This window comes from Lepidochelys kempii, chromosome 10 (assembly GCF_965140265.1).
Source record: "Lepidochelys kempii isolate rLepKem1 chromosome 10, rLepKem1.hap2, whole genome shotgun sequence".
Lineage (NCBI taxonomy): Eukaryota > Metazoa > Chordata > Testudines > Cheloniidae > Lepidochelys > Lepidochelys kempii.
Genome location: NC_133265.1, coordinates 23,233,762 through 23,256,614, shown reverse-complemented (window position 1 = coordinate 23,256,614; position 22,853 = coordinate 23,233,762). Strand labels below are relative to the sequence as shown.

The window sequence follows — 22,853 nt, the reverse complement described above, 5'->3', positions numbered from 1 at the left end:
ACTTCTTAGGAGTTTGATGTATAGCACTTGCATAAGTGTATGCAAGATTGGGATCAGAATTTGTATATAAAATAAACACATTAAACAATGATTATAAAAATAAAAAGCTGAACTGACAAATTTTAACAATTTAAACATTTGTTTGGCCTCTGTTTCCAGAATAACCATGAACGGATTTTGCCTCTCTCAGATGTATTTGTTATTTGAACTTATTAGACAACATTGCTTGCTATTAGAAAATTGGTTTGTGTTGGGTAGTTGTGATCGGTCAATTGACCTGGGCTCTGAGACTCAAATAAGTTACATGGTACTGTTTATCTCCTCTGATTAGATTAAAATAACGTAATTTTGCTGGGTAAATTCATAAAAGAAAATTTAAAATTCTCCTTCCCTGAGTATTCACATAAGCCAAAAAGCTGCTTTCTGAGACCACATATGCTAGTGAAAGTTGATTACAAGAATGTCCATGGAAAGAGGCACAAATACAGGGAAAGAAAATCCAAGCACAAATATTGTCAAATTTAGTGCTCAGAGAAATTTGTTTCCATTATCTGCTCAGCTCTAACATCAATCATATGCAGGCTCCTATAAACCACAGCTGTCTCTTAGTTTCCAATAGGAAAAAAAAAGATGGTAAATATATTGTACTCCAAAAAGACCAGCTTTCTGAGCAATTGGGGTAATTTATCAGACTATAGCTCAGCTGTTGCAGCCAGTCCCCATCACATCCCAGTCAGTTCTGCCCAGAGCATGGGTTGCTCCAAACTCTAATCTTCATTTCATTGGTCGCTGCACAATGGAATTCCATTGCAGCTCACAGCACACACAGCTGAATAAGAAATAAGCAACAACAGTGCACCAAGGCAGAAGCTCAACATTAAGGGCTTGCTTGTGTTCCTCTTGAAATCTATGGACCAAAAGAAAAAAAAGGACAGACAGACATCAATAGGAACAAGATTAAGCCTCCAAGTATGGAGAGACAGCCCAAAGTATTTGGTGACATATACCATTGTCTGGGAACCAATGCTCTAAGTTAATATAGCTTCTGCAAAACAGGGCATGATTCACCACATCCTTGATTCTTGCACAGTCATTAAAACCTGTGTAAAACACTGCCACATCCAAAGGACAGCATTCTACATCCTTTTCATACAGGAGTTCTAGGCAATTCTAGATCAGACCCAGAGACTACTTTAGAGCTTCAAAGTCTTTACCAGGATATGTGTATTTAGTTACCTTTTTCACTAACTCACTCATCTTATTGTACTTTCCATCTGGACAGCTCTGCTTTGCTTTTCTTAACTTGGGCTTTGCCCCTTTGGTCACCAGACGATCTCCACGGCTGTCTCTCTTTGAAGTCAGCTTCTTTTGTTTGAGTTTTCCAGCTGCCTCTACTGGATTTTCCGACTTGGAGTTTCTTTCATCAGTATTTGTAAATAGGTATTCACTAAAAGTAGCAGAGTGTTGGCCAACCATCTTCTGCATGAGATCCTCCGCATTCTCTAACCATACGTTAAACTAGAAGAGAATATATTTAGAAGACCACACATGGCTGGGCATAACCATGTCCATACTCAGCAAATAGAAATTTAACTACCAGAATGGCTCTGGACTGGCAAAATGTAGGCCTCTATAGCAACAATGAATTAGCCATACCAGGCCAAACTGTTAGTCCATAGAGTCCACTATCCTGCCTCAGGCAGGGGCCAATACTGGATGCCTCACTAATAACTTCCATACCGCAACTATAGCCAAACATGTGATGGTCTATATTGGGGAAGGTTTCAGAGTAACAGCCATGTTAGTCTGTATTCACAAAAAGAAAAGGAGAAAGCTTATGCTCAAATAAATTGGTTAGTCTCTAAGGTGCAACAAGTACTCCTTTTCTATATTGGGGAAACATTTCTTATTTAATCTGGCAGCAGTCCATTTGCACCCTGAAGCATGTGTTCTGGCTACACCTAGTTGAGCATGTTACAAATAATATTGCTTGTAAAATTACACACCTCTTTTTTCTGTGCTACACGGAAACTTCAAGTGTGGTTCTGTTCAGAAAGCTGACTCACACAGCATTACGAGAGTCGATATCCAATTGGTGCACATTTCATGTAAAAAGATTTTTTTTCTAACTACTGGCCTTGCAAATGGCAATCTCGGGTCAGAAAATTAAGCTGAATTCTTTCCCTCATGGGCATCATCATCTGCAATAAAGATTCTGGAGGCCAAACTGTGCCTTCAGTTCCAGCTGTGCAATTCTGGGTATAACTGAGGGCACAATGACAATGAGGTTGCATATGGGTCACCATTTTGTACAGACCACAACCATGCGTTGTCAGCAGGGATTGAACCCAGGGCCTTCAGCAACAAAAAGCACTCTTGAACTAACAGAGTAACTCTGCTGGGTTGCATCCAGCTTCCACTGAAACCAATGAAAAGATTCCTAATGACTTCAATAGGAGCTGGATTGGGTTTTAGCTGGCAGGCGTACTGGACTTTATCTCCAATGTGGATAAGACACTAGTGGAGGATATAAGCTGGTTGGCTAGTCTGCTACATTAACACAGTAGAGAGAGTTTCAATTTGAACACAAATCAGCCTGTTAATTGAAGTGTTGAAAGGGCTGATTTGTGTCCAAACTTTCATAAACTCACCAGATGAATCTCATATAAATCTCAGGGAAAAATATACAACTTGATGAAGAAATCGTAACTGGAAACTATACCCAGAAACTATAAAGCACTTAGTTCTATTTCAATACACTAGGCATCCCATGAAGAGGGAAAAAACAGAATTTACCTCCAGTAGATTTATAGCCCGCCCTAGGGTATGTATAGTCAAGTTTGTCATTGTTGATCGTGGGATGAAAGATGCAGGAGAAAAGACTAGTGCAGCCTCCACATTAGCACCTGCAGTTGCTGCAATATAAAATATCAAACATCGGGTCATTTTAAGATCAAATATTGTCATTTACTTTTCAAGTTCCAGCCTTTCTCTGGGAAATGGCAGTTTTGTTCTTTATGAAGAAGAAGAAAACATTCAGCCAAGAGATGAATCCATTTGTTAACCTTTTAACATAGCAAAAACTCAATGGACACCACTGTATGCACAAATCCTAGCTCACCCACAGGAAGAAGCATGTATGGTGTATGTCTTACATATAATTAAAGAGAAAGAGTTTTATAGTACATGAGCAAAAATACTAATCAGCCTTTGCTTCTGAGAAACTAAAACAAAAAACAGATGTGCAGAAAAACAAACAAAGAAAAAACAAAAAGACTTTGCCTTAATCTCTTCTCACATCAGTGTACATCCAGCAAAGTCAACATAGGTGCTTCAAAATAAAAACAATGCAAGTGACAGGAGAAGCAAGCTCCAAGTATTTCAGAGAGAGTTCTGTTTAGTGGTATATTTGGTGCCTAGTGGTATGGGGCTTTCTACTAATATGTAGGAAGACATGAGTTCAGAGGTGAACTCAGGGAAGCTCCTCTCCACATCAGTTTATAATATGGAGGAAGCTCAGTTGCTAATCATATCTCCTTAGTGCCCATGATTGCACTAGCCTGAACACCACTCTTGTTGCTGCTCTGGAGGTCCATGCCCCTGTGGAAGAGATTGTTGTAGGGTCAAAGGAATGACTGGAAAGTACAAAACAAAGTCTATTGGATTTGATTTTCCTTTCACTCACACCTGTTGTACACCGTCACATTCAATGAAGTGACTACTGATTTGCACCAAGAGAAGAGAGAGCAGAATCAAGCCCCACGTTTGCATATCTGGGTTCTATTCAGTCACAAAAATTAAAATATTCTGTGAGAAAGCGAGGAATAAAGAAACAAGAAAGCCACACAGGGATTTAAAGCACTCACATGCGGCACAGGGTCCAATTTTAAAGCGCAACATACCTGAATGGAAAGTGACATCTGAATAAGAGGAATATTTCCATATTTCCCAGTCAAACTCTCTGCTAAGAATGTCATCAGGAAGAGAATCTCTAAGATGTTGCTTCAGTGGATCATCTGTCTCCAGGAGCTGAGAGAGGTGACTCCAAACAAAAGAACCCACTTAAATTAGACAAAGAAAGAGGCTTGTCAATCACAGAAGAGGGTTTTTTATTTTTAAATGAACTAAGATACAGTACCAGATTCTTCACTTATTTACATCTGTGCAAATCCAGAGTCACTGCCCCAGCTGCACTGGGGTTAACTCCAGAAATCAAAGTCTAGCCCACTAGCTAATCTCATCACTGGCAATGTTATTTAAAACACCCAGTTTTAATGCATCCTAGTAAAAGCCAGAGTTTGTTCTATGTTTCAGTGATGGTATTTACACACTTTCCAATTGCTGTAGTTAACTAACTAGTATTTAAAGGTAACCAACCTCACTATTTGCAGTATTCAATGTTGTTGTTTTTTTAAATAATAATAAGTACAGAATAGCACAAGGGAATGCACTGGATTGGAGGTAAAATGGACATGCTGCTCAGTACCAACAGTGTAGCTCCAATGATTTTGAATTATTCTGGATTTACATTAGTGTAACAGAGCAGAATCTAGCTCTCTGACACCAAATAAACTCATAATGAAGAGGTCACTCTGTTATGTAATTACATTAAAAACTATATTAAAACAGCATTAAGGCTGCCCATGCAAACTTAATTCAGCCCCCTTGTAAGTATGCGTTATGATCGGTTTTCCCCAACATCACATAGGAAGTCTATGGAAAAAATCTGGACTGGAACCTTGCTCTCCTGTGTTTCAACCCAGTGCCTTAAACACAAGAGAATGGTATCTTCTTGGAACCTGCTGCTCCATTTTACTGTTCACCTCTTTACTGCCTTACATAAAAATCTTGTACAACAAATAGTCATATAATTAAAGACTGCATATGCAAAAGAGGGTTGAAAGAAGATTGCATGGGCAACCCAACACAGGCATTTCCTAAATTGTGAGTGCCTGGGCTTTGCAACCCTAACATTCTTTTAATGAAGTTTTTGGCATGTAACTTCTTAAGTTGTTTTTAAAAAGCAAACTTTAAAAGAATTATATCGTGTGGACTTATACTGACCCCTTACATGGGTCTTCAGCAGAGTCAGAACCCACAGCTTTTAAATCTATAGCACAAAGCTCAATTACTTAAGCTACAAGTTACTGGCAGCAGTAGTAGGCTTTTATCTTCCAGGTGGATCACCTGCTACATCGCACATACTTTGCCAGTGGCTTACACAAATGTTTGATAGAAAACAAGGGAATTTGGGGAATCAAGAATCTTGTGTTCTATCCTGGTTCTAAAGTACAGTCTATTTGCTACAGACAGCATAGCCAAGCATATAAATTAGGCACATTTATTGTGGAAGGCAATTCCTGCTCCTGCTGCATTCTTCCTCACACCCAGAGCTCTAGCGCTGTGCCTGGGAGCACACTCCCAATATGTGAGAGAACTCTGAGCGTGTGTCTACAGTGCAATTGAAAACCCACAGCTGGCCCGTGCCAGCTGACTCGCACTAGCAGGGTTCAGGATGTTTAACTGCAGTGTAAACTTCTGGGTTTGGGGACCCTCCCATCTCACAGGGTCCTAGAGCCCAGACTCCAGCCTAAGCACAGAAGTGTACACTGCAATTAAATAGCCCTGCAGCCTGAGCTACGTGAGTCCGAGTCAGCTGGCACGGGCCAGCCACGAGTGTCTAATTGCAGGGTAGACAAACCTGGAGACTCTGGACAGTATGCTTAGTGCAGATGGAATGTACAGAGATTTTTAACTCCAAGCCTCTAACAAGCTCTACTAAGCATGTGCAAATGGTGATTTTTCAAAATCTTAAAACTTGACCAAAACTAGAAGTATTTTCCTGGGGACAGCAGGAGGTCTCTTTGTCCATTGGCACCTCCCCCTTGCCAAATTTCAAGTCCCTACTTCAAAGAATGGAGGCAATAGAATGCCTCAAAAATTATTTGAAAAAAATAACATTGGCCACGTGATCAATTATTCCCTCACATTCTCGGAAATGGCAGATCCATTTTGGTGAAACTTAAAAAAAAAAAAAAAAAAGTCTGGCTGGGCCGGAGAGCAAGCACAGAAAATTCTGGAGTAAACGATTAAAGTCAGGCGAAGTTATAAGCAATTGAAAACAGAGATTTACAATGGAAAGTATTAGGCAACCTTAAATACAGACATCACTACCAGCTTCACTTACAATACCACCTAAATAAACTCATGTGATGAGTACTTTTCTTAAGGGTTAGACTTGCACGTGCAAGTCTGTTTCCATCAACTGGCAATGAAAGCTCTTTACGTAAAGTAAATAAATCTGAGGCTGTTACATTTTTGGAACCCAGTTCTCTTAACAGGAGACTGCCAATTGCTTGCTGCACTGGCTGCAGAGATGAGTTCCCATGCTCCAGCTTCACATGTAGAGCTGCAGTATTTATATGACTGTTGGAGGGAGGGGGTTGTAATGCAGCTTGATTTTTCATGTGTTTTTATTCTGAGCAAGGATCCTGAAAACCAACGTGTGCTTTATGCCCTGAAAGGCATCTATTACCCATGAATCTATTATAGGACTAGTGTAAATTCCACATGCTCAGAAGCCCAACAGAAAAATCAAGACAGTTTCTAGATTTTAGGGTTATTGCCTTCAATCATTGGAGCAACCGGACAACAATTTTCGATTTCTGTGCAGATTGGGCTCATAAATCAAAACTAATACAGATTTTTGTCTTTTCCACACTAGGTTACAGAGAAGAGGGTCACTATCTGTGCTGATTAGGGTGACCAGATGTCCCGATTTTATAGGGACAGTCTTGATTTTGGATCTTTTTCTTATGGAGGCTCCTATTACCCTCCACCCCCTGTCCCGATTTTTCACATTTGCTGTCTGGTCACCCTAGTGCTGATTCTGGACAGGGTTAAAAACACTGGATCAAATTAAAATTCTTCCTTGTTAATAATGGTGAAGTTGTTTATAGAAAATCCCTCCTTCATCCCAAATCCTTGATCATCTTAAATGTGTGTTGCTTTTGTATAGGAAGCTGGTGAGATTCTTCACTTCTATGTAACCTAGATGCTTATCATTTTCACACTGGCTGAAATGGCTTCTCCTCTGGAAAATCTACCACATAAACAAAAGCAGGTTTTAAACCAAGCACAATGGATTTTCTATGCAGCGTCAGTTTTCAGTTCAGCATCTAATATCAGCAGTCTGACTCAGGTCAGGTGGCAATCAGTCATGGGTTGGGCTGGAATTACTGAAACAGGCAGTACAAAGTAAAGACAAAGACTGCAATTCTGTTGCCTAGAAACTACGCATCTGGGCATATTCCAAATAGGTAAGACAGTCAGAGAGATGTTTTTAAACAACATCCCTTTTAATCCAGCATGTTCCCCTTCCCACACTTTTCTTCTTCTCTGGATTATTAATGTTTTGTTGTTGCTGTTGTTTGCTTCTAGTTGTTTGCCAAAGTTGTCAAACTTTAGTCTCCAGAGCACTTCCAGGTGGTCTGAGGAGATGCTTCTGTCATAACAATGAAGCATCTCTCAGTAAGTCTGGCTGCTATTTGCAGATGAGTCCAAAACACTTAAGCTTCCCAATGAATGTATGATCAACTAAATTAAAATTAATACACTGCTCTCTGTACCCTTCAGAACTGTGTTTGTCTTTGGTGTAAATTCAACCATGATTAAATCTACAGATGACACCAAAATTGATGGACAACAAATGCAAAGGAGGACACCGCTAGACAGCACAGTGTCCTGGAGAGATAAGTGAAGGTGAAGCTGTAGGCAATAAGAGGGGATTCAATATTAATAAGTTTGTAGTACTATACCCAGTGAACAGCTAATATAAAATGGGGAGACTGGGAACATTTTAAAGGGGCATTGTGAAATATTTTGTAAACCGCTTTTATAATACCTGTTACCTGAAATAATTTTCAGAAGCTTAGAAATGTGTTTATTTTTCTGCTACTTTTCTCCTTCTCCATTCAACAAACTTTATAATTAGCCATTTGTGTTTGTAATGTAATAAAACTCAGCATGGCCTGTTGTTCCTCTCTAAGGCTCCTTGATGATGTCAGTATGTGTTCATTAAATGCTGCCAGCCAGGGGAGATGACACTTGATTTTCTTTTTTTGATTTTCAATTTGTGTACCACACCGAATTGTTGACAATTAAAAAAAATTGAACACCCAAATTCTAACAGTTTTAAAGTAGGTAACATGTGGAGCTCAAACAGGTTGGTACCTCACACACCTCTCATAGGAATCAAAACAAAAATCAAGTCTAGAAAAGAACATATTTAGGTATTTTTAACATTTCAGTAGCTGTCTGCTGACCTTGGCTAGATGTCTCCTCCTGCAAAGTCTGTTGTACTTGGTTAAACAGCTCTTCACTTGGACATTTCATTGCTATATAATATGAAGCAATTCTTATTTCCACATCATCATCGCCTGCTTGATATAGCCGGACTAATACAGTACGCTTTAAAAAAAAAGATTAAGGTACTTACTTCCCTAAAAGAGTTGAGGTGCATTAATTTCTAGGTATAAGTGGCTAGCCATTGCAATAAGCATTATGAGGAAAGTAAGTTTTATACAACATCAAAACATACACATATATGTACAGCACAGCATCCTGTTCACAAAGTCCCAGGATGCTACACTATTACACAGATTGGGATGGATCCACTGAGCATAGGGGAGCATTAGCATTAACATTACTGAGTTCAGGACTTGACCCCAATACAATAATCATTAATACAGTTTCAAGTAGCAGAATTTACTAGTCCAGGACCAAATCCTCGGTTCCTTATTCAGAGCCTGATCCTGCTAAAACTTCTGTGTCTGAGTAACTTTTCTTCACATGAGCAGGTCTCCTTCCATATCTTACAGGTGGAAGGAAGTCATTTTGTCCACTCAATGTTTAGTTCATACAATGTCATTTATTCTTTTCTACTTAATGGTGCTCCACATGACAACTGGTTTTTTCCAATGAGAATATAGCAATGAGTGGTATAACCATATAACCCAGTTATACCCTTAAACTGGGCACAAAATTTCAGGAGATTTCAATGAGTGCTCTGTATTTGTTACAATGACAGGATCAAGCAGAGGGATCGTCTCCACTGGCACTTTACAGCACTGCAACTTTCTCCCTCAGGGATGTGAAAAAACAACCCCCGGAGCGCTGCAAGGTTCAGCGCTGCAAAGTTCCAGGGTAGACACTGCACTGGTAGCTACGCCCCTCATGGAGGTGGTTTTTTTAGAGCGCTGGGAGAGCTCTCTCCCAGCGCTATGCTGTGACTACACAAGCCACGGCAGCACTGTAACGTTGCTAGTGAAGACGTGCCCTAAGTGTGTCAGCATCGGAAGTAAATCAGTTAAAGAAATGAGGAGGAAATGCTTTGTCTTTCTTAGTATGCTTCAGAGTGTGAGCCCCCTCAAGCGTGGGAGGAAATTCCTGGTCTGTCTAGCAAGACATGCTATAGGATAGTCTTGCTTCAGTAAGGCCTGCTGGGTATGGCTTTACGTTTTCCTGTGTGTACCAAATACTGTGTCAACCATTTACTTCTCTCTAGCCAGTTAAGGATGGGAATGTCTCAGTTGTAACTAGGCTTATCCATTGCATAAAGCTTCCAATACTTCACACTGCACAAAAGGAGGTTGGGGAGGAGGAGGAGGTTATAACAAAAACCAAAAAAACACATGAGCCTCTCCAGGGCTTCACCAAGGCAAGGTAAGCCAGGCAGCTCAAGTTACCACTTTTTATCAATTCGCTAACAGTTACCACAGTGGAATGCTGAAGTTATCTAAAAAACCGACTTCTATAAATTCAACCTAATTTCGTAGTGTAGACATACCCTAAGCATAGTGCTACAGTGATACCTGCAATATTACAATGTGGTAATTATATTGCACGTTCATTATATTAAAAGGGACCTTTTGCCTGCGAAAAGATCACATTTGTCAAGATAAACATTGTAATGCTTTTTTTGCTTCTCCAACAAGAACACAATCCTTCCCAACCTCCCCTGCAGCGGAAAGAGTTCTGCTGGGAGATGCTTTTATACTCAGTTCTTATTTGTTTGCACACTCCAGAATTATTTCACACAGGGGCACCATTTTAGATTGGGGAAGGGGGCAACTTTAACCATGATTCTAAGGGCTACTTAGGCACCTGAAAACTCTAGGGTTTGTTTTTTCCAGATAATAGCTTAGAAATTAGCTGATAGGACTCTGTATCTAATTCCTATATATAAAAAAAGAGGATTAAATAAATATTAGACCCGCTCAGCTCTAATACTAACATGTTCTCACATCATGTATCAAGTCACTTAAGGGACACTGGTTATGTTTTAAATTTTAATGTATATTTTTTGTTACTAACTCTTGAATACAACAATTGTAGAAAAATCTAGATTACTTTCTAACACTTTTTTGCAGTTCATCAAGCCTGGAATAGATCATTTCACTTTGGAAACATCCTACTAGGGCAAGACTGCACCTGCCTGGGGCTCTAGAGGTGTTAAATGTTCAGTTAAAATGTAAAATTACACAGCAGCCATTGCTGTACAACCCAGCCTGGGTAGAACCTGCCACCCCTTGGGAATTAAGTGATCCCCTTTCATCTGACTCTCATTCTCCATCCTTCCTGACCTCTGTGGTGCTCTACATGCTGTCAACCACAACCTCCATCCCAACCTTCTGGGATCATTTGCTGGAGTCTCAGAGAACTGGTTGCCTTGGTTTTGCTACCATCTATCAGGGTCCTCTTTTTTTCAGCATGCAGAGGAGAGAGAGACTGGTCTCGTCTGCTGGATAGGGAGGTAGCCCTGAAAGACCTAGGTTCTACTCCCCCCCACGGACTTCCTGTCTGACCTCAGTGCTTTAAGGACAGAATTTCAAAAGCTTTTAGGCACCCAAAGATGCAGCTCGATATCTAGTGGTGTTTACAAAGCATCAACCTTCTAAATGAATTTGAAAATCTCACTAGGTGCCTAAATACCTTTGAAAATCTGGCTCTTAGTCTGGGTGTGCCTCAGTGCCCCATCTGTACAATGGGGATAACAGCACAGCTCTACCTCCCCAAGGGGCTGAGAGGAGAAATAGGTTAGACATTGTGAGGCACAGCCTCAGATACTATGGTGATGGGGCCACATAAGTACCACAGGTAGAGTGGGAACTTCGCTATTCACTGCTAGCCCTTCCCTGGGTTTGACCCCTTCTTTTCACCTATGAAAAGGTGAATGTCACCTTGGCTCAGTGCTTTGCTATATTTTTTCTGAATCCCCTGTGTTCTCTCTAAAACAACCCCTCCCCCCTCTCCATGGAGGGATTCCCCTTTTACAGGCTAAACTTCCATATCCTTAATTTGGATATTCCATATCCACCCGCCCTTTCTTATCTTAATCACTCTTTGTCAACAAAATACTGACTCCCTGCCCCAGGGACACCTCTCCTCTGCAGAACTCACACTTTCACACTAACGCTGTGCTGCAGTTAAGAGCTACACCTGGGAGCTTGCACATCTGTATGAAACTCAGGGGCGGGGGGAAGCTCCCACCCTCCCCTGCCCCCCCTAATTGGCGTCCCTGATTTCACACAGTACCGATTCCAATACAGCACCAGTAAACCATCAACCACTGAACATATCACTTACATTGGCAGCACAGGGAATGCGTCTGAAGGCCTGTATGGCAGCCAGGCGGATTTCAGTAGGGTTGCTTCTCAGGGATGCACAAGAACTCAGGACAGGTGTTAGAGATGTTGCTGCCAGCCCTGCATTTCCAATTGCTTTTAACACTAGCTGCAGCTGAAAATACAAAGCAACGTAAAATGGGAAACTGACATCAGGGTTGCTAAAAACATCCCATCACCTGCACAAGATATTTTATTACTTTTATATTATCACATTTTCTTTCAAAATATTCTGCCTAAAACAGATCTCTGCTCACCATTTTATTGCCGCATGGGGAACTCTCAATAATGAACCACAAACATGAGCAGATCTGTAGAATGAACTGCGGAGAAAAACTGCTTGGACCCAGGATGCAAAGGTATCATTTCAGACACTTCTGAATCATTGCTGTGTTCTTCTTGCAAAATTTCAGAACAGTGAATACTGAGAGTGTCCTTGGAGACTGCCTGGAATCAATTGTTTAGATCGGAGAAGGTGATAGCAGAATATCTGCTTATCTGCCAGAGGATCAGGCTGGGTCACAACTCAAAAGATTTGCAGGCATAGATATGTCAGTTCGGCGTGTAAAAAATTTGCACCCCTAAGTGACGCTGTGCCAGCAAAAGCTGATGCAGTTACACTACATATGGCATACACTACATATGGCAAAAGAGTCCATATGCTTATATCGCTTATTTCATTCAGGGAACTAGTATAAAGTACAACTCCACTAAAAGGGTTTACCACTATAGTTCCACTGGCAAACCCTTCCTGGCGTAGACAAGCCTGTACATACCCAGAATTTGCTCTTCTATAAACAATATAACACCTTTTAAATTAAATTTGGTTTGGAACGGTGATGCTGCAAAAGTATCCAAAAGATACCATGCACATTAATTTCAGTGTGAAGGCACAGATAATTAAACAAGTGGGGGACGGGGACGATTTTCAAATATATGAAAGCTACGTCTCAGTTTGATTATCTATAGATCAAAATGCTGCAGGGTAAAATGCTTAGTGGTAAAGGTTTGGGGTTCCGAATGCCATGGTTGATTAAGTCATTTACCACAATGTTACCATGGTCATGTCCTATACTAAGCATAGAGGAAAGTGGAGGAATTTCAGAAACCAATGGACGCAGTAACTGTTGGAAAATGACAACTTTTCAATAGCAAGCTCTATCCCTAGACTCCCAATACCCATAAGTTCAACTCCTCGTAGGCTGTCCCTCCTTGAATTGTTCGTAGAAACACACATCAGTTTAGTTCAGGAGTAATTGCAGAGTTAAAATGTGTAAGCAAGTGCTATAACTGTGTGAGCTAAAGGAGACTCAAACCCTATTTAGTGTAGGTGGTTTATGATGCGGCTTGAGATTCTTTCGATCGTGCATGGATATTAGTAATATAAGTCAAAATATCCTCTCCCCCTCACCCATTGTACCATACAGTTGCTCAGCTGGTGCTTGGCCTGCCCCTCTTGAGGCAGCTGCATTTCAATGGGTCACAAAAATCAAGCCGTTTTTATTTAGGTGCCTTGCTTTGTGTTTGAACATCTTGGCCAGATCCTGTACAGTCCTTTGGGATGCTTCAAGACTGCAAATGTAAATTATTATTTTCATGAGAAGCTCATGCATGGAACATCAAGGAAAAAGCCCTTCCATTATTTGTATGGCCTTTTAAAAGAAACCCAGCTTTAGTCAGAAATGCATGTGGAAGAGATTAAGAGAAGTCTGGCTTACTCTCAGGAAATAGTTCCTAATGGTGAGAGCTATGAGACTGTGGAATAGTCCCGCAAGGGAAATGGTGGAAGCCCTATTGCCTGAGTTATTTAAAACCAGACTAGGCACAGCACTAAAAGATACACAGTAGGGAGCAATTCTGCCCCTCCCTAGGAAAATGGACTCTACAACCTCATACAACAGATCTTTCCTGTCTGTCTTTCCATCTTCCTTCTACAATTCTATTGCCCACAGGGGCAGTCAAAAAAGTTCAGGAATGGAATTTTTATCTTAAAAGCTCAATTGAAATTCCCATTACATAAAACCTGGTGTTTCAATAACTGCTGTAAACAGAACTGAGAGTGAACAGGATTGCTCAGATGATATGAAAAAAATAACTAAAACCAAGTGTGCTTTGCACATTGGGACCTAAAATTCTAGAAGGTGCAAAATACCTTGGCTAGCATAGCAGTTGGGGTCCTGCTACACTTACTATCTAGTACACTGTCACTGTGGTCTCTAAGTGTGAGAAAGGAGCCAACTGCTTAGGAGGATGGTGAAACAGAAGGAAGATATTTCTTTAAAGGTGAAGTGCAGTTAAAATGAAGAATCCAGAAATATGGGCTGAATTGCTCCCAGTCCAACAGAGAAATCACACACAATCAACTAGCGCAATATCATTTCTCCTTTCCTTGGCAGGTCCTTCAACATCATGTCAATCAACTCCAGTCATGCTGTGACTCCCCAGAGTGCATCATCCGATGATGTCACAGCTACCACTAACTGCATGAAACCAGTCAAAAAGAAGGGACAGGTAAATTATTTCTCATGTGTTATCTGTAGTTTTTAAAAGATTTTTCATTTTATATCCAACAGCTTTTAAAATAATACATTACAAATAAAATTTTAAAATCTGTAGAAAGGATAAGAAAAGATCCAACACTCTTGTGCCCTTTTAGACAATTTTCTAAAATGTTTTGTTGTCTGAATACCCAAGAATGTCCATGAGGGCAACTCTTTTCTGGCCATCAAGCCTCTTTTGGCCATATGTAATACTAAAGAATATAGCTGAAATGAGTAAAAGAACATGTGCTTGTAGATTCAAAGGTATCCATATTCTCACTCCATTGCATGTCATTTTCATCACACAGGTTCTTATTTTGATAATGTCTAAAGGGAGAAAAAGAGAGGGATGGCTGTTTGAAACTTGTCTTCAGGGTTACTCCACTCTTGTCTAACTCACTGTTACCTGGCTGAGTCCTGATTCTTGCAAGGTGCAGTTTCCTCCCAAGTATCCTTCCAGAATGCTTGTCACCATCTGTATTGCAGGCAGAAGGTCACAGGCGCCGTTAGCTGAACAGAAGTGATGCACCAAAGCAGTTATTCCTAAGAAGACACTCCGACTTGCTCCTGGTGACTGCAGCAAAGGCTGTAAAGCAAGACAAGAATGACAGGCTGCTTAAAAACTGTGAGCCTCCTATTTATTATAATACCCTGAGCACTCTGACGGCATGTACATCTTCACAGAGATTTACAAGCATTAATTAATTCATCCTTATGAATTATACTTATACTCTCTTCTGAAGCCACCAAAAATAGCCCCCACTTTCAAATACTGACTATTGTGTCTTTGAAAGGTTTTCATATAAAGCATGTTGGGGAGACTCAGAGGAAAACCCCAGATGATATGGAGAAAAATCTACCACTCTCATATGTTCAAGTGAAGACTGAATTAGTATGATCAGTGAGAGGACTCAAGGCCATTCTACCAAGTGAAATGCATCCCAAGACACTCCCAGTGCTTAGAACACTCACATTGTTTATGTTGTAAAATATACTGCCTGTCCCCATAGCAATGGGCTCTCCAACTCAAGATGAAGCTGCAGCAAATAGAAGCTTTTGATGCAAAAGTGCTGTACAGTGCATGGAGGAGATTAATACAAGTGGCCATTGTCCAGCACTCTCAACAGGGGAGTGCTTTAAATTAAGGATACCAGCGCAGTGAGCATGTAATTTAGGTTGGCTATAACATTATCACCTACACTTTTATTGAGGTATAGCAATAGTGCAGTATTTCATAATGAGTCACATTTTATATTAAGGTTCCTCTGATAAATAGCTTATAAAAGACAATAAATGACTATAACAGTTTATTAACCATTTATTAGTTCGTTATTGTGTCCAACAGCTTGTTTATAACCAGCAGCACCTACCACAGTGGGGTTCTGGTCTCGGACTTGGTGCTAGAATAATAAAAATAATAAAGAAAAATAACCTAAAACACATGTTAGTGTGTTACAAGTGGTTATATAATTATGCCTGAAATATGCTTACAAACCTATAAATCATTTATTAGCCTTTTATAAAAGGAACTTAAATATAAAGTGTGACCAATATATCTTACAGGGCTCAATCCTGCAGACCACTACTCTAGTAATTCTATTGAATTTAATGGGACCAGGACCAGCTGAGTCCATAAGGATTGCAAGATCAGGCCTATGGTTATGCACAGTTTGCATCTGTTGTGACTTGTTTTCTTTTTACAGCACCACTCTACTGAAATTTTCTCTTCCTGCCACTTTGGCAACTACTATTTGCTTTTTAGATGCAGCCAGCTCTATAGGAGAGACACACCATGAGCGCTCTCGTGTACACCCTACTTTTGTTCTTTCTTGTAAAAGCAGTTATTATAAATAAATATGATAAATAAATGGTTGCTGTTTGTATATACACAATCGTAACAGGGCCCTAGGCTGTAAATGTGAATACATATAGGTTAATGCCTGACAGGATGGTATGTTATTTTTCTCCTAGAAAACAACCGGAGTTTGCAGTTCAGCACAGAAATTTTAAAAAGTGCCCTCTAGTAGCAGGTCTCTGTTGCACTGACTGGCAATCAAGCAGTTTCTGATTGCCCTTTACGTAATAAGAGACCAGCCAAGAACTTTTCAAACCTCTCCCAATTTAGCTTTCTAAATAGAAAGTTAAAAGCTGCTGTAGCAACATTGCAAACCCAGATCCAACCAGCAGACTGAGAGCAGGAGTAAGAATCCTGGGAGGAAAGGAGAGAAAGAGCAGCTGGAGAGGGTGGACAGAGGAAGAAGAAATGGAGCAGGAAAAGCATCTGGGGGGGTGGGGGGGAGGGAACGGCCAGAGCAAGCAAAAGACAGAAAAAACTACTGCTGAGGGAGAGAGGGAGACTTTGCATCGAAAGTTGTGGTCCCAGCATTCTAAGGACACTAACAAATTCAACCTCATCTCTTTATGACGTCAGTGTGTAATGAATTTATGTGCATCTACCAGAGCTGTTCATTTCGTGCACATCAGTCAATATTTTAACATACCATACAATAAATTTCAGTGTGAGCACTTGTATGAGTAAAGAGACATGTGTTTTCGGGAACAGAGCCCATATGCTTACATGGGAACCTACTCTGAACTGTTTGTATTCCATAATCATTAGCAGATTCTTTCCCACTGCACAAACTTGCCATGAATTGTAAACATTTCTCAACTACAGGCATTTTGGAGAAGAGGAGCACTGGAAGCGAAGTGGGTCCAAGACACAAAATATGTTTCTATTTGTCCCATAAAGCTGTAGTCAAACCCCATATTTCCATACACCCCGAAGTAAATATGGTTTTGTTGAAAATCCCATAATTTAAGCAATGACCCAGAAGGCTAAATGAGCTGGATATGAATTATCTGAAGTAGGAATTCTGGAAAGCCTTCAAAGCTCTGGCAGCTGTCGCTTTATTATCCTGGCCTGTAATTGTTTGATAGGGAACAGCAAGTTGTGAGAATGATTCTTCATGAGTCTGACCAATAAGTGGGCCCTTTGCTGCCAAGCCAAATAGACCCATGCAGTTATTTTACTGTTTAAAAATGATTTGCAATTGCTGACTTTCCCTCAAAGTGAACTCAGGCTTCTCAAACACAGTCAACTACAGAAGTAGCTATTAAGCTATCCCCACCTGAAATGGAACAGGACAACCTCAGGAAGAATGTACCAGGCCCAAGTTCTCACTCACTGGGCACAGATACATCAGACATTCACAATCCCCCTGCATAAATCCAGCAAGAAGATTCTGTCATGAGTTACGGCCATTGCCTCCTGAACCATTAGGCTTCTCTACCCCATTAAAGGTAAGAAATAGAATTTCCTTCCTTCCTCCTTTCAGCGGCTGTGAGATACGACACACACACATGGAGCCAGTTTCCAAGGTACCCCAGCCAGGAGCAGCCTGTAATTTCTACACTTTGGTCTGATGCTGGCTGTGGACAGAAGAATCTGTGCAAGCTTTTCCTGTCTGCCTCCACATGCTCCATCTGGCCTTGATGTTGCTTTCTCCACCAGGGTATTTGAGATTTATTATAACTGAAAACTGGAATAATTCCCATGGGACTTTTGTGTACCAACTACATGAGTCAGCCAGCAAGAAATGCTAAAGGTATAACATGCCCCATTGCTTCCCTTCCTACACTTGGTCCCCCGTTCACTGCAGGGGCTGTGGAAGAATGGCCATTTTTCCACAGATAAGTTTGGAACATTGTGTACCTTGGTCAGAATTTGGTCTACTATTTATTTTATCCAGCAGTCTTATTACCTTGTTTTCCAGTCACTAAAAAAAACAAATCACAAGGAATGCTGCTCAGGCAGAGGAAACTAAGTGAGAATTGCTGCAATAGCTCTCTCCTTTTTACAGACACCCACCTCTATTCATGATCCCAGAGTAGAAATATTAAAAGACAGGTTGCTCATTCCAGTCTGCATAGATGTAGGAAGTACTTGGAATCTTGCAAACACATTGCCAGTTTGCTCAATTCTTAGCTCAATCCTGAGCTCAATTTTGCATACCCAAGAAATGTGGTTACTTCTTCAGAGAAGCACACAAACTGAACCAAATCTTTTGAGGCTCTCCGATCACTAAAAAAAAGCCCATTTACAGCAGTTTCAATAATAGTGTCCTGCAGAAAGTGAAGCCCAAAGAAGAGGGCATTGTGCAATGTAAAAACCATAGAGCATTAGAGCCCTTTAGGGTGTATGTAAAATTCCCTGTATCCTTTCCTCCAAATCTTGGAAAATGATACATGAAAGGTGACAAATGCCATTCTGAGCTGAAATTCGTGGTATACATGGTAATACACATAGGGACTGTATTACATATTACCTTAGGGGGAAACCACACTATAAAAATGTGAATACTCAGCACATGTAATCAACTAACAAGCCAAAATCTGAAAAGTAGCTGTGAGCCTGGAATGTCTGTGGGTGTTCATTATAATACTCGTGAAAAAGTGCTGAATTGACAGCACTGGAGAATGAAGCCCTCTATCCAAAAAACAGGGAGAGCAGAACCTGCAAGAATAGCAGCTTCCTCACACTGTCCTGCCTTTGAACCTCTACCTTGACCCACAGAGAGCACCCATGAGGGGCCAGTTCAGTCTCTTCCCTTCTATATCTATGCTGCTGGTTCAAATCAAACACCAGTAACTAAAGGCTCTTTGCACCCTCTGCTGGAGTCTTACATGAAATGAGCTGGTAGTTTCAGTCCACTCCCAGAACACATCACTAAAATCACCTCCAGAAGCAGAGTTTCGTGTAAATCTGAGTGTGAGTGAGACGAATAGTCTAAATGCCAAGGCTAGGAACCAGATGGTTTTAATGATAAAATGAAAAACTTGTCTGCTCACAGCAAGAGAGTTGATCATGCCTGTGGTGGGCTCAGGAATGAATGACAATGACCAAAGGAAAGATTCCATTTTGTCCTCTTCCACTTCTTTTGCAACAATAATTTCTTTCATCAGGACAACACAGGCCTCTGTAGCACACGATGGGAGAGCATCTACTAGCGGCTGCCTGAAACACAACAGAAAAACATCAAAACCTACATGAACTGAAGTACCTCAGAGTCAAAGAATATTTGCCTTCTGTCTTCCTGAGACTGAGGTTGCTTCAATGGAAATAAAAGCCCACTAAAAAACTGAGGGGCATATCCTGACCCTACAAAAGTCAAGGTGAGGTTTGACATGGATTTCAGCGGGTGCAGTGCTGGACCTCCTAGGCCAAGATTTTCAAATGTGACTAGTGATTCTGAGCATCCCAAGTTTTTTGTCTCCTCAAGGGACTTGATTTTCAAGAAAGGACTCAGCGTCCCTCTCTCAAAAATAGGTCCCTCTAAGATGTCTCAAATTGGGCACCTAAAGACTGAAATGTCTCAAATCTTAGTCATTTATGTCTGCAGTTCAGAATTATGTCACTTGGGAAGGTGTTTATTGCTAAACTGAAAAAAGGTATTTATATAGCAGAAGAAGAATGTCCACACAGGGGGCTATACTGGTGTAGCTATACTGGTATAATTGGTAAGACTTTCCCATGTAGATAAAGCCTTAGACTACTATCGGCAGAAGATGACCTACAGTTGTGATTTTTCTCTGAAGAATAATGTAGCTATTTGTCAGCATGAGAGAAATTAAGTGATTTAGGGTTTTTCTTATAACTAATGTAGAGTTAATGCCAATTTTTCATGTTTGTGTCAAGTGAAGCATGAACCATTGTTACAAATCCAGAGCAGCTGTACAGAAAATTTAGTCTAAGCTAGATAATATTTTGGCCTGAAAGCACATTAAATGCCTGTTTCTATGCTTGCAGTTCTCAATATATTTACTTGTATTTGTTAAGAAAGCCCACATTGTCAGAAGGAGGAAGAAAAATAAGATTATAGGCCTGATCCCACTCTTACTGAAGTTGAGGGACAAACTAATTGACCAAAATAGCGTAGAACTAAGCCTTATCAAAGATCCAAACCCTCAGATCTGAACCATCCCCAATATTAGAGATGTTTGGACCTTGATCAAACGTTGTGAGTGAGGCCCAACTCTAGATTATATCAAGGAAATAATTTCCACCTAAAAGTTTCTTCAATCAAAACTGGGAAAGCATTATCGACGACATTTTTGTGGACATTGGTTGAGGGTTTTTTTAGTCAGCTCTGGAAAGGCTTGAAAGGGATTTTTGACCTTCCTTGCATGCAGTCAGCATTGTTGGTGAAAGAACATTCCATTAGGAAGGATATAATTTTAGGGTTAGGCAAACTGGTTTGGATCAGTTAAGAACAGACCAAAACTTTTGCAAAAACGAATCCAAACGTTCTGTTCACTTTAAAATTACTTTTCTTTTTCACCTTCCTCTGCTATTGTCATGGTATTTCTGGTAGGACTGAAGGAAGGAAGTGGCAGAAATCTCATAAGAAAACCTTTTTTTTTTTTTTTTAATAAGGTTGCCTCCAGACCAATTTTGCAACCTCAAAAGGTTTGATAATGTTGGGTTAAGCATCTGTTTGGTACTTATCTTGAGCTACACCAAACCTCAGAACCTTTTAATGTGCCCACAACAATAATCATTTGACAACGTCCAGGTATTCATGATTTCACCAAGGTAGGATTCTCCTTGCCCTGATTCCAACCAACACGTATACATAATTTCCAGATTGTTTGATTTATACTAACTGAGAAGGAATAGCTGGACAAGATGCATAAAAATTGAAACAAAAATGACTTGTTTGGGCATGCAAAAATGTCAGGACTGAGACAATGTTTTAGAAACACAACACTCCCAGAGAACTGAACAAAAATAGCTAGACTCCCAGTGTCTAGTGAAACCCTCAAACACACACAGAAATATCCCATCCTCCACTCCACCAATCACATTTCCTGCACAATTGGCACTGTTATTCTGGGAACAGACTATAGATGGCTGTAAAACAAATTGAACATGTTACTTTTCCTTATCAAACACATCAGCTTTGGTGAACATCAATCAAGATTTATTCCTCTAATGAAGCACATCTGGAGCAGCTGCCACTTCTAATTCATTCCACATTAGAAAGTTCATAATGTTCCCAGTGAGATTTTCTTAACCGGGATTTTCCATATTTTTCCATTATGGCAGGTGCCTAACAACATAAATCTTGATTTACATCCAGATGTAACCTGAGCATGACCTGAGCTTCCCATTGGTATTGTTCCTGGAATGGCTGGAAAGTTCTCTTCGTGAGGAAGTGGACAGAGAAGGCAACTCTGCATACTGTGCTGGATCAATGACCAGCACTGGCAGGGCATTTCTAGTGGAAAAGGCTTTACACGGATACCATTAACAGTGGCCACATTTATCAGCACTGGCATTAAATACCAAACACATTAAATTGGGAACTGTAGAAGATACACATAAAACACCCTTGAAACAGAAATCCTCTTCTATGTGCTCCCCCTTCCCATACTATTTGTACTGTTTTCAATGGACTCATTCACTGTATTTAATCCAATTTCATACACCCATGCCCTATAGATTTCTGGGCCAAATTCTTGCCTTGATTTACATTCATACAGCTGTGCTAACTTTGACTCTGTTGGCCTGAGTCTCTTTTCACCTCCACTGGTGTAAGTCAGAATCAACACCATTAGAGGCAGTGAAGTTACACCAGTTTAATACTGATCAAGTTTGCAGATGACACAAAAATTGGGGGAGTGGTAAATAATAAAGACGTCAGAGGTCACTGATTCAGAGTGAACTGGATCACTTGGTAAGCTGGGTGCAAGCAAACAATGTGTGTTTTAATAGTGCTAAATGTAAATGTATTAATCTAGGAACAAAGAATGTAGGCCATGCATACAGGATGGGGGACTCTACCCTGGGAAGCAGTGATTCTGAAGAAGATTTGCAGATTGTGGTGGATAATCAGCTGAACGTGAACCCCCAGTGTGATGCTGTGGCCAAAAGGGCTAATGCGATCCTGGGATACATAGCAAGGGAATCTTGAGTAGGAATAGAGAGATTATTTTACCTCTGTATTTGACACTGGTGCAAAATGTTGCTGAAATACTGTGTCCACACTTCAAGAAGGATGTTGATATATTGGAGAGCATAAAGAGAAGAGCCACGAGAATGATTAAAGGATTAGAAAACATGCCTTATAGTGATGGACTCAAGGAGTTCACTCTATCTAGCTTAACAAAGAAGGCTAAGGGATGAATTGATTAGTCTTTAAGTACCCACCTAGGAAATAAATATTTAATAATGAACTCTGCAATCTAGCAGAGAAAGGCAGAACACGATCAAGTGGCTGGAAGATGAAGCTAGACAAATTCAGACTGGAAATAAGGCATATATTTTTAACAGTGAGAGTAATTAACCATTGAACAGTTTACCAAGGGTCGTGGTGGATTCTCTATCCCTGACAATTTTAAAATCAAGATTGGATGTTTTTCTAAAAGATCTGCTCTAGGAAGTTCTATGGCCTTTGTTATATAGTTCAGTTTAGATTATCTCAATGGTCCGTTCTGGCCTTGGAAGAGAAGAGAATCAGACCTGCTAGGTGGTAAAATATAAGCAGGGGCTGTATAGTGTTCCACTCATAGGAGACGCTACCATGGTTATCATTTACATTACAGCAGCATCTAAAGGCCGCAACAG

At 40.4% G+C, this 22,853-nt stretch overlaps 1 protein-coding gene across 1 annotated transcript in view; it reads right to left on the bottom strand.

Moving 5' to 3' along the window:
• LOC140918001 (uncharacterized) overlaps positions 1-22,853 on the bottom strand; it is a 152,295-nt gene that overhangs the window by 95,906 nt on the left and 33,536 nt on the right. Inside the window, exons 11-17 of the mRNA XM_073361527.1 lie at positions 19,076-19,241; positions 14,631-14,810; positions 11,647-11,799; positions 8,325-8,469; positions 3,903-4,061; positions 2,797-2,915; positions 1,237-1,518 (exon numbers count right to left, since the gene is read on the bottom strand). Coding sequence (XP_073217628.1) covers positions 1,237-1,518; positions 2,797-2,915; positions 3,903-4,061; positions 8,325-8,469; positions 11,647-11,799; positions 14,631-14,810; positions 19,076-19,241 — 1,204 coding nt within the window. The remainder of the gene's footprint in view (positions 1-1,236; positions 1,519-2,796; positions 2,916-3,902; positions 4,062-8,324; positions 8,470-11,646; positions 11,800-14,630; positions 14,811-19,075; positions 19,242-22,853) is intronic.